The 13,165-nt window shown below is 35.7% G+C and overlaps 1 protein-coding gene across 6 annotated transcripts in view; it reads right to left on the reverse strand.

Moving 5' to 3' along the window:
• Positions 1-1,634: 1,634 nt before the first annotated feature.
• SCML2 (Scm polycomb group protein like 2) overlaps positions 1,635-13,165 on the reverse strand; it is a 71,927-nt gene continuing 60,396 nt past the window's right edge. For 4 of the 6 annotated variants that reach the window (XM_079765361.1, XM_079765363.1, XM_079765360.1 and 1 more), the window contains 4 exons: positions 9,542-9,655; positions 8,279-8,524; positions 4,371-4,522; positions 1,635-3,309 (listed from right to left, as the gene is read on the reverse strand). In XM_079765361.1, the coding sequence (XP_079621487.1) occupies positions 3,169-3,309; positions 4,371-4,522; positions 8,279-8,524; positions 9,542-9,655 (653 nt within the window). In that variant the 3' untranslated portion in view covers positions 1,635-3,168. The remainder of the gene's footprint in view (positions 3,310-4,370; positions 4,523-8,278; positions 8,525-9,541; positions 9,656-13,165) is intronic. The other 2 variants (XM_079765364.1, XM_079765365.1) reach the window with 2 other exon arrangements.

The following is a 13,165-nucleotide window of genomic DNA, read 5'->3' on the forward strand; positions in this document are numbered from 1 at the left end:
CACCTTCTATTTCATGTCATCCTCTCCCATTTAATACAGATTTTGTAGCGATTTTAAGTTCATGTACTTACCTTCCATCCTAGGTTCTTCCTCCATCGCTTTTCAGGACTGAGCCCCACTGGCTGCTGCCCATTACGTGTGTGTGCCCAGGATAGCTCCAGAAGCCTTGGAAAATCCCATATAGCTCCAGGACTCATCTCATTGCAAAGAGAGGATGCCAACCACTGGACCCTGGCTATGACCAGCCCAAGCGCTCTAGCCAAAGCAGATCAAGCCTCCTCCTCCTACTGAGCTTGAAACTGGCACAAGTGAGGTCCACCACAGCCAGTCCTTCTGCCTCTAATCTCCCCCTGGGAAAGTTGTCCTCTGAACACCTCCACTCCTCTTCTGGCCTGCCAGTGTAAAGAAGCAATTTTCAACTGGTATGCCACAAGAATTTTTAAAACATGCAATATCTGACTGTTTATTCAGGAGCACTGACCTCTATTCCTTTAGCCAGTGGTTCTCAACCTTTCTAATGCCGCGACCCTTTAATACAGTTCCTCATGTTGTGGTGACCCCCAACCATAAAATTATTTGTGTTGTTACTTCATAACTGTAATTTTGCTACTGTTAATGAATCGTAATGTAAATGTCTGTGTTTTCCGATGGTCTTAGGCGACCCTGCTAGCGGTTCTCAACCTGTGGGTTGTGACCCACAGGTTGAGAACCGCTGCTGTAGAAACTAAGACCACCGGAAAACACAGATATTTACATTACGATTCATTAACAGTAGAAAAAGTTCAGTTATGAAGTAGCAACGAAAATAATTTTATGGTTGGGGGTCACCACAACATGAGGAACTGTATTAAAGGGTCGCGGCATTAGAAAGGTTGAGAACCACTGCTTTAGACTATCAAATAAAAAAATGACAACAGCCAACACAATAGCCATCCAGTGCAACCCATGCCCACTAATAATTTACAAACCAGACAGTGAAGAACAAGTGGTTCTGAATCACCCAAGTCTCAGACAGCAAGTGGCTGCCCTATTCCAGTCTCTGGAGCACCACCCCTGGAGCCTATTATGACCATGTGGCCTCCAGTGAATTATAGAACAGGCTGCTGAGAAGCATCGACAGAAGTTTCTGGGTTCCCAGGCACCTAGCAGCAGCTCCTGGGGCGGTTGGGCTGAGTCAAGATACTGGAGACGAAACACCACAACCCTGAGCCTCTAAGGCCTTCCGATCGTGTAAGCTGGGAGAGCTGAAGGCAGAGAGGCAGTGCAGCTTCTGTCCCCCACTGGAAGAGGAGCAGTCAGAATCACCAGACAGATGAACTCAGGTGAGGCAATATCTGGGGGCACTGGCATTTTCTAGCATGCTGGCTTCATCAATAACATTCATTGCAAGTAACCAAAACTGAGCACAGATAAAGCTCACTGATTTAACTTCTGACTGTTCCCTGTTCTCATTTCAGGCCCCTGCAAGAGACCAGCCCTTTGCCCCTATGAATCTGTTCACCCATAGAATGAGGTCAAGTGTTAAACTCAAGTATTTGGACATATAAAACCACAAACTTACTAGAGTGCTTCTTTTACAATATACCCAATTCATACATAAATGTAACGAGGTGAAAGCAAATCACAACTGAGGCTCTGACACCAGTTTTTTCAGTTATTTAACTTTATTATATTTTAAAATCTGATAACTGTAAAACATAGTATTTGTATAAACACCTGAGGACTGTTCAACTGGACATAGCATCTTCACTCAAACAATTTGAGAGAAGATCAAGTTTAAATTAAATTTTATCTTATAACACAAAAGAAATAACATAGGTGAAACCACCCTTTAAATAGTTGCATTCTTGTATAAAGTACATTTGCTTTTCTAAAAAATAAAATGAACATTCTTGCCCCTGGTGTATATTTCATTGGCATTTTCAACAAGTGGCTAATACTTTTAGCACAAATTCTCATAGCTTATAAACATTACTCCAAAGTTATACAAAGTAATAACAATAAACATATAGCACCATTTCCCCCTGAAAGTTCTACTTTAAAATTAAAGCCTAAATGATGTCAGAATTACTGCATCTTCCAAAATTTAGCAGAATAAATGGCTCAGAACTAAGCAAATTAGAAACATTGCATAGGACAGAGAACTTCCCTGTAGGGAAACCAATCTATGAATTGTTTCTTATCCCCTGAAGACTAAGCTGAGAGGTACTAATGATAGCAAATGATGCACATATTCTTTTACAGAATAAAAACGTCTGATTATATAAATAGTTTTCATTACCTCTGTGGCAGTGTAAAGTGCCATATTAAATTCAAAAAGAACAGATTTATTTCTTTGTACACCTACAGGTATAGAATAATATATAAATATGGTATAGTATCCATGAGGAATAAACACAGACAATAAAACATATATCTTGTAAAAATTTGGGCATGGTTGTCTTCAAATAGAGATTTGAGAAATGAATGCCTACTTATGTTGTTTTAAAATAATAGGTATTCCATTGAAAAAAAATTAACCAGACTCCATCCAAGACACCCTTTTAGTATCTAGCTTATAATTGTTTGAAATTTATCAAAAACAGATAAGAACACTTTATGAAAACACTTTATAAGCTTGCTTTTTTCTTTAAATACAAACAAATATAACATACAGAGAAATAACAAAAGGGTAATAATTTATATGGTTATTCCCTTTCTAGAAACTGGTAGAACACGAACAGAACACTGTTATAACAGACAAAACACTTGAGAAAGAGATGATTTCTGCTGTTGTATATTTAAATTCTCTTCTAAGGACAACTTCTCATGGATTTTATTCGAGAACTTGTCAATCCCTGATACTTTCCCCTTTGGAATTTAGCTGTTTTAGTTCTATACATAAACATTAACTGAAATCAAAGGTGTTTCTCTGTTTCCTACCTGAAGTATTCTTGTAAACTATAGGATAAAATAATAAACACATAAAAAAGTTGCCAATTTGAATGTCCTAATACTAGTACATAAAATGGCATTTAAAGATGTAGACCGGACTGTAATGTAGCTCTGCAATTCTGCATATAACATTCTTTTTAGGAACTGTCTAGAAAACTAAAACTGCTAAGAGAATAAAAGTACTTTTAGATTAATAAATTATCAGGACAACTGAGAATCAGGGCTAATACAAACTTATATATTTTTAAAACTGGGTTTCCCTTCTTTAAGTTTTTCAATGTGGTAGCATAACTTTAGAGCTGGCCCCAACTTCAGCCCCATATACTTCATTACAACATCGCTTTTGAGTAGTAGCAGAGCCTTCCCATCAATTTCCTATAGAGAGAAAGAAATTATAAAAATTAATAATGCATTCATATTTTGTCAAGTTATTTACACATAAGAACATTTAAAAGAGAGCAGCTGTACATTCCCAATATATATTGTCTGAATAGACATTTATTCCCTGAGAACTATTTAAAATATAATTTATATAGTAAAGCATCATTTGATCATTTTTAAATTCACTTCAAATTTTAAGAAAAAGGAAATTGAACCCAGTATCTTTTTTTAAATGGCCTAAGCATCAAACTAGCTAATTTTAAATACTGTGTACTGAATAAAATACTACATTATCTGTGACAAAGGGCAGAAACCTGTAAGCGGTAGAAATGAATTTCAGACGGCCATTAACTATCTTAGAAAGGCTGGAATATGAATATGTCAACATCAACGCAAACTGTAAATGTGGTATACAGTGTTGTGTTTATTTTGAAAGCTAATCAGTTTGTTGTAATCAGTAATTTTCTTACAATATTGAAAAGGATACATCAGATATTTGGTCACAAATATGATTTATTAGAAAATATAAACATATTATTTAATAGACACAAGGCATCCTCCTAAAATTCTTTTATTTCCTTAATTAACCAATTTATGTCACAGAAGCATATTATTTGGTATTCATAAAATAAAGCTGCACTTAATCTTATACAGTTGCTGAATTCATTGGGCATCAAAACAAGATGGACACCCTGTTACAGCTTGTGGTCACCCCCTCCTACTCATGGTCCTGGGGCTGAGCAGGGAGCAGGTGGGGAGGAGGATCCTTGTAGCTGCCGTTACAAAGGAGAAGACACCTGAGAGTGAGTGACCATGCTGAATCATCTTCTCTTGAGAACTTGAAGACTTGTAGTATTTTAGGTACTCGGGTACCCATTTAAAGTACAGATCCAGCCTCTACCACTTAAGGATCTAACTTTGAGCAAGGTAACCTTTCTCACATATGGAAAATGAGTTGATAGGGTTCCCCACCATCCACACTAATCAGCATCCAACTGAAGAGCCTGCACAGAAGTCATTCAAAGGCAGGAAAACCGGATCAAAAGATACATTACATGTTGCCTGAAGAGGTCGGCGAGGGGGCCTGATATCTGAGGATCTTTATGTTTCATAAACTGTATCACTTCATCCACACACCAGGTTGAAGGGTCCTTAGAGAAGCCTTGCTTCAGGACACTGGGGTCAGGTACAGCTATATAACTTGGAGCTTCAATGGGGGGAAAAAAGACAAATCATACTTGACCTGATCATTATCCTGAAAGAAGAGATGTTAGGTAGGAAGTGATGGCCTCATTCCTGGAACCATCGGTTAGGTACCCTGGCAAGGACCCAGGACTCCAAGTGTAAAATCCAGTGAAAGCTTAGATAAAGATGATGTGAGGATGGGTACCCATGAGCGTCCCATCTGACTGCCCACGAACAACAACAGCAGCTTCCGAAGTTACTGTAAAGCTTCAAAGCTCATAAAACAGACAGCAATCCAAGGTCTCTTTGGCCACAGGCAAATATAGTAAAAGATCTGTTACTTGGGTTAAATTAGGTTCATCTAAGCTAACCTATTACTCTCTTTAAGTATTTCAATGAATTTCTCTCCTCTTTGTCTACAGTGAGTGGCCAAATTATTATGATCTCTGAACACATAATAATCTGGTCACTCAGTGTATATCCTATATAATAAAAGGCTAATATGCAAATTGTCCCCTCAACCAGGAGTTCGACCAGCAGGCAGGCCGGCCAACCGCCCATGTCCCCTCTTCCCTGGCCAGGCTGGCCAGATCCCACCCATACACAAATTCATGCATAGGGCCTCTAAACCTCTAAATACACACACACACACACACACACACACACACACACACACACACACACACACCAGGCCTCTAAACCTCTAAATACACACACACTGCTGAGTGGCCAGATTATTATGCGTTCAGAGGTCATAATAATCTGGCCACTCAGTGTAGATTAGGTTTATTTTACTAGCTAAATACAATGGGAATTCCCCAAATTTAGTTTGTAATTGCTTAAATTTATTCACTTTAATCAATGAATTTCAAAAACCCTATTATCTTTGAGAAGAACTGAATTAGTTCTTTTACTAAACCTCTCCCATGTATTTAATATGGACATTTTTAGCATTACTTTATTCTTTAAATTCCTGTCTCTCAAGGCTCAAATGTTCATCTGAATTTTGAAGAAAACATTATTTTCTGTTTATCTAGGTAAGAAGAATTTTAATATTATATTGAGGTATTTAATATCAAATACCTCTTTCAAGTTTACTTGCATAGTAATAGATATACATAAACATTAACTGAAATCTGGTTGAAGGTTTATATGTTAAAAAAAATAAGTAACTAAGACATGAAACAATTGAAGTGCTCATACCTCAAAAAGTTTTAGCTATGATGTTCACTAAATCATGCTGAAATTCCTCTGTGTCTAGAAAAGTATTCATTTTCTCAACCAGAACACTCAACTTTCTATAGTGTGTGAAAACACAATAGGTTGTATTTTTATTTTATTTTTAATTGAATTTATTGGGGTGACATAAATAAAATTATACAGGTTTCAGGTAAATAATTCTACAATACATCATCTGTATACTGTATGATTTACTATGAAGATTTATATTATGTCTCTAACCAAGAATTGTCAATACAAATTTGATCTTTTTGCATAAATTAGCCAAAGGTGTACCTTTATTTCCTATTATCTGGACTCTGGACACTTAAGGGACATTTTGAGTATATACTGAGGACAAGGGCAAAGAAAACAGAAGATAAAATAAGTTACAATGGTCAATTTTTTGTGTGTGGCTTAGAATATTTTTTCAATATCACAACTTTGATGTTAAATAAAAACTCTTTACTAAAATGTACCTTCCTGTGGGGCAATGGTAAGATATGTACACATATAATACCTTAATAATAAAAAAATTTAAAATAAATAAATAAATAAATAAATAAAATGTACCTTCCTCTTCCACTAGTCAGAGATAAAAAATGTTGGTCATATCTACCAAGAAATGCTACTGGGCTGAATCAACCGAGGTAAAAGTGATGATGATATAGACCAGTGGTCGCCAACCTTTCAGACCTCAAGGATTACCAGTGGTCCACAGACCACCAGTTGGTGACCGATGGTGTAGACCATGTCATACCTAAGATATTCTAATAACTTAAGATAGAAAGTTCTTTAACTGAAGAAAGGCTCAATTTAACATAAACTTATTGGCCAGGTGGATCATACCACTAAATTAACTTACGTTTTGTGGTATTTCTAATTTCTGTCACAGAATATGATATAGTTATGTCTTTTTTCCCCATTTACAATTTACTAGTTCTTTCACCGTTTCAGTGATAAGGGAGTTTCAGTGATCTTACATGATGAAAAGGAGAAAAGTTGCACTTATAACATATTGAACAAATGTCTAAACTGAATTAGACTATTAGTGTAGTTTCGGTCTGTTGGTAATGTGAGGCAGTTTTCCAACCAAGTGATATAGTAGTTCACAGGGGGGATATAGTTATGAATTTTTTTTGTCATTGTCTATTTGTTTTGTTTATTTATTTTATTTTTTTATATTCCACATGTAAGTGAAATCATAAGGTATTTGTCTTTCTCTGTCTGACTTGTTTCACTTAGCATAATACCATCTAGTTCCATCCATGTTATCACAAATGGTAAGATTACATTCTGTTCTATGGCCAAGTAATATTTCATTGTATATATGTAAACTTGAATAACATATAACTAGTTTTATAGATTACTACAGATAAAGTATAAGTAAAGATATGATTTCTGGTATAAAACTGTAATATTAAAACAAAACATTGATAAGAGTATATATTTTTAATCTATTATGGAAAATTAATGTAATTAGGCCCATATCTTTAAAACAATCAGAGAAGGTAGCAAACATTAGTGTTATTCAAATAATTACATGAAACAAATTATGTAAAAAATTAAGTCCAGCCATGCTTTCCTCCTGAATAGCTTTGCCTTGTAAATACTAGGATATCAGTAACTATTTCTAAAATAAAGTAAGTGATTTGATTTTTATCCCCAACAATGTTATTGAATTTCTTTCCTATAATAAAAATCAACAATTTATTTCATTCAAATAATGGGGCAGGGCAGGAGGTTGTGTGAGCATCACCAGCAATCAGCTTTAAGTAACAGTTCCAATACCTTAAAGAAAAGAATAGTAATGACACTTCTAAACAATTTTCAAGTGAAATGCTTACCTATTCTCTGGAGATGTGAGCAACATGGCAATTAAAAGTATGACCATGGAGCCAGAGTGCCTGGGGTCAAGCACTGGTCCAGATACCGTCACCTTAGTCAACTGACTACTCAGATTTTTCACCTAAAAATGTTTACCAGCACCCTACATCACAAGAAATTATTATAAAGATTTAATGTATAAGGCTATGCAAATATTATGTGCTGGGCACATAATGTCAGATAGTGATGAAGATAATGATGCTTTTTATTAAATAACTACTAGTAAGTAATGTTATTACTACTAGTCTTTCCATTCCTAGGAAGATCGGCAGGTAGCCTTCTCAAGCCCCAATACAGGCTACTTTGGCATGGTAGTGTTATGAACACATTTGGAAGTAAGATATTCAGTATTAGAGGCAACCTTTTAGAGCCTTGTACTAAGAAGGTCTGTCTTCAAAAGCTCATATTCTATGAAAATCCCTAAAAATTCAGGGTAAACTACCCCTTTATAGAATAAACATCTATCTTCAGACTCTCTGCAAATGTCACTTAACAGCAGAGGTAATCTTAGCATCTGTAATGACTTGGCCCTGACAGTGATGTGGAGTTGAATCAACCTCCTCAATTTGGCACTTTCTCCAATGTGATACACTCTCAGGGGATGTTATTGAACATGGCAACCTTAAGAGGAAAGAGAAACACAATGATTTAAAATCACTGTTTTTAAATATACCTTCACTGTTCTTCTGCATTTTGAATTCATGGGGAATGCTCTGGGTAGATGATGTATCCACTAGTGCTGAGCTTAAGGAGACTGGCACACCTTCAGAAAAATTCTTGGAGACTGTGGTATCAGTGCTTATAGGATCTCCACTGGCAGGATTCAAAGTATTTTCTGGATTTAGTGGTGAGTCCTTGGACTCTTCAGGAAGCTTCTCCTCTTTATGCATGATGTTTCCCTCAGAAGACAATAGTTCTTCTAGAAGAAAAAAGACAAAGGCAATTATCTTCAACAGACTTATAGTTCAATTACTATTAAAAGGTCAAAAATCTCCTAGTCTCCAATAATAATTCACTTAAGCCATGCTATACTAAACCACAAACCTTTAACACAAAGTATATGGCCATCCCCTCCTTGATATTTATAGTAATGGACACTGTCCTGAAATCCAAATTTATTCTATGACATCACCTACATTTGCTGTGAACACCTCACTAAAGCATTCACTTTCAGAAATGCCATTCTTCACAATTATTTGTTATGATCACTCAGCTGGTTTCTAAAATTTGCCAGTAGTTGGGCACTTAAAACTTTGGCTGGAGAGACTGTCAGATCTCAGAGGGAAGAGGGGTGGAGGGACTGGAAGGCAGCTGAGGGTGTGGGGGTTGGGTGGAGAGGAGCAAAGGGGGGCGAATGGGAAACATCTGTAATCGTGTCAACAATAAAAAAGAGACTTAATAAAAAAAAGAATCAACAAATTCAGTAAAGTTGCAGGATATTAAATTTAAAAAATAACAACACTAAGTTGAAGAGGTTAAAAACCCCCACACATGTTGATTACCAGAGGGAAGGGGGGTGGGGGGAGGTAGAAGAAGGGAGAGGGGGAATAAATGGTAATAGAAGGAGACTTGACTTGGGGTGGTAAGCACATAATACAATATCAAGATGTTGTATTATAGAATTGTATACCTGAAACCTGTATAATTTTATTAACCAATGTCACCCCCAATACATTCCTCTTTATAGCATCTTTTAGTAGTAGAAAGCTGAATGAAAATTTTTACTGTAATTGTTTGTTTTTAATCTAAGGAGAAAAATAACTGTGTCCTTCTGAAGAGAACAGAGTGCTCAACAAAGCTGCCAAAGTAGTAGCCTAATTGCCAAAATGAATTAGGCAAATACACCCCCTACCCTCAACACCACCATACAAGAGCATATGTAAGTGGTATAGAATGACTTTTCTTCCCAGTCTTGGGACATGTAGATACTATTTACCTTGAGAGGCATGCATCTCTATTTTGGGGAGCTTAGGAGAGAGAGGAGCAACATCAGATAGAGGCTGCTCAGAAGGTCGCTTGGTGGTTTGTTTTTCAGTTACATCTTCCTCAACTGTTTAAAAAAAAGTGTCTGTTATAACTAAGATATTCTAGCCTTTTCATATCATCAGCATAAAACACTTGTTTCTAAATCATTTTTCTACTATGACTTCATCAATAATGTATCAATTATTTGATTGTTTATGAATAACATGTTCATTTCATCCTATTAAATATTTCAGTGACATCATATTCAAGAGTTTAAAGCATTATGTCTAGGCTTTACTTATTCTAGGGCCATCACATATCTGTAAATATCTCAAGAGGCAACCAATTATAATGCGTCTAAAAATGCTTAGGAAAATTGTTCCCATAAGCAAGAAAAATTAAGAATTCAGAGTAGTTAAGAAGATAGTGAACAATAAATACCCCATTTTATAGGCAATAATCCTGGCCTAGGGCTACCGTTACAACAACTCTGCTGTTTATTTATCATTCAACCAAATGCATTTCTAGTTAAAGGACCGTTCTTGAAGGCATGATCCTGAAAGTAAAGACAACTCAAATTATCAATTATATTCTAAATAGTAATTCCTATCTTGATTTAACCTTCAACTAAAAGGGAAAATAAAGTATAATAGAAATCTTAAAAGTCTGATAATAGACCTCAAGAGAGAAGAACCAAGGTCAAACTTCACCTGGTTCAAAATGGTTGGAGGCTAAGGCATGCCTCTCAAAATCATCTGATGAGCAACCTTTAGCCATCTAGTTACTGATTGACTACTAACAAATCTAAGAGAGCTATTGCCACTTGATTTTATTTTTGATCATGGACTATAAAACCAACAGGGAAAATATATTTTAGTGAATGACAAATATGTCTATAATTATAACATTTTAATTATAAGAAAAAATTATTTTTTCATACCCATGCAATGATATAGAAAATTTGAATACAAGTATAGTTCTCCATAGATATTTCTTTACCTCAGAATCTTAGCAAGATCAGAAAAAAAGTCTTTACTTATCATTTACTTGTAATATTCTAATGCTTTCTGCATGAAAAGTTTATGAAACTGGTGTATGGTCTACTACCTGGTGCTGATACAAACATAATATTGACTCTTGATTTCTGCTTCTGGGTATTAGAGTAAGTTCAGGCATAAAATTATTCCTGCAGAGATAACTAAAAAAATCCAGATAATTAAAAAAAAACACTTTAAAAAGTCATCACAGAGAGGTACTTCCAGCGGGGGCTGATTAAGGATTTCTGAAAATCCACTCCTTTATAAAAATAATGAAAACACTGGCAAAATCAACTTTTTCAAAACTCTGGATATTAACTAAAGGATTACAGCAATCGAAAAAGAATTTATTCAAGAAAAAACTGGTTGAACATCAGAAAGAACAGCAAAGTCATTTTAACTTCCCTAATACCATCCCCTTAATCCCAGTTTTGCAGCAGATTTGCAAACAAACACCTTCACAACTATAATAGCTATGAAAACCAGGAGCCTAGACATTACTGGAGAGGGCATGATGGATATGGAGCTCTCCAACAGCCACAGCCACGGAGAACTGTCACTATTTGAGCAATCTTGCAGGCAAGTTAATAGCTCTGATCTCAGGTATTGTTATATTTGACCTGAATCAGAACCTGCTCTGTCTGAAAAGCCCTATCTCCAAGGCATTAAAAAAAAATACATTGGCAACTGTTTAACGTTGCAGCTGCCTAAGGCAGCAGTACAGGTTGGGGCTAATAAGGAACTAACCAAAAAGCCTGAAAAGAAAAACTGGAGAAAGATGTCCATTAGGGTGAAAAGCACTGAGATGTTCCTGGGAATCTAGACAGCCTTATGCATGCTTAGCAAAGTACAGAGAAGGCCCTAATCTTTTGTTTCTTGCTGATCTTAAGACCCTGCACAAAGCAGACTTGTAAACTGCCCCGGGAGTATTGAATATAAGTCCCAACACATACTAAAAAAAAACAAAACAAAACAAAACAAAACAAAACTCCAAGGTAAGTCCCAAGACACACACACACAAATTCGTATGGCTGGGAGACATACCAGTTCCAGACATTTAAGGAAATCCCTGCACAATCATTACCTGACCACTAAGCTAACTGAGAAGATTTCAGTAGCCATACATGACAAAATTAGCTCAGGAAAAGTTAATAAATTAGTCCAGGAAAGTCACTATATAAACAACAACAGCAACAGCAAACCCTATAGATTGGGAGAAAATTTAATTATCAGAATTACTGCATTATATAATTTTAAAATGCCGTTTTCAATTAAAAATTAGGGGACATGCAGAGATACAGAAAAATATGGCCCATACACAGGGAAGGAAAATGTCAACAGAAACTGCCTCTGAGGAAGGTCAGACACTGGACTTATTAAACAAAGACTTTAAGTAACCTATTTTATATATGTTCAAAAAACTTTTTAAAAATCATGTCTAAGGAAAGTATGAGAACAATGTCTCACCAAATAGAGACTACCAATAAAGCAATAAAAATAAGTGAAAAGAAATGTGGGACTTTTAAAAAAGTATAATAAATGAAATAAAAAATTCACTTGCTAGGTTCAACAGAAGATTTGAACTAGAAGAAGAAAGAATCAACAAATTTAAAGAAAGGTCCATTGATATATAGTTTGAGGATTAAGAAGAAAAAAGAATGAGGAAAAATGAACAGATGTCAGAGACCTGTGGTACACCATCTAGCATGACAAAACATATATAATGGAAGAGTCTCAGGACAGAAAAGGGGCAGAAAGAATATTTGAAGAAATAATGGGTCCTAGCTGGATAGCTCAGTTGGTTGGAGTGGTGCCTCGATACGCCAGGGTTGTAGGTTCGATTACCGGCAGGGAATATAAAAGAATCAACCAATGAATGCATAAATAAGTGGAACAACAACACGATGTCTCTCATTTTCTCCCTTCATTACTCCCTCCCTGCCTTCCTCTTTTGCTCTCTAAATCAATAAATAAAAATTAAAGAAAGAAATAATGGCTAAAAGTTTCCAAAATTTGATGAAAAACATTAACCGGCATATCCAAAAAGTTCAACATCCAACAAAAATAATTCAAAGATATCCACACCTAGAAAAAAACTGTCAAAAGCAAAAGACAAAATGAGTTTTGAAATCAACAAGAGAAAGCAAATCATATAAGGGAGTCTCAATAAGATTAGCAACTAACTACAAACTACAGAAGGAAGTGGAATGACACATCCAAATCTCCAACACAAACAGATGGTCAATCAAGAATGCTACATTCAGCAAAAGTAACCTTTAAACAATGAAGGGGAAAATAAACTCTCCATAAACAAAAACTGAGACTATTCTCATAAGCAGTCTGAGGTGACCTCTAAAATGTTTCGCTATTCACTTGACCCAGAAAATCCCACAAAATCATGCAAATTAAGAGGTTCAAATCTTCGTGTTTACTTTAAGAACCCTCCTGAAACAGGTCATCAAGGGTATGCATATCCAAAAACCCACCAAGTATCTGAAGGATGTCATTTTACAAGTAGCAACATATAACATTCTATCGTTACAATGGTGGAGTTGGTA

Source organism: Cnephaeus nilssonii (genome assembly GCF_951640355.1).
Source record: "Cnephaeus nilssonii genome assembly, chromosome: X".
Lineage (NCBI taxonomy): Eukaryota > Metazoa > Chordata > Mammalia > Chiroptera > Vespertilionidae > Cnephaeus > Cnephaeus nilssonii.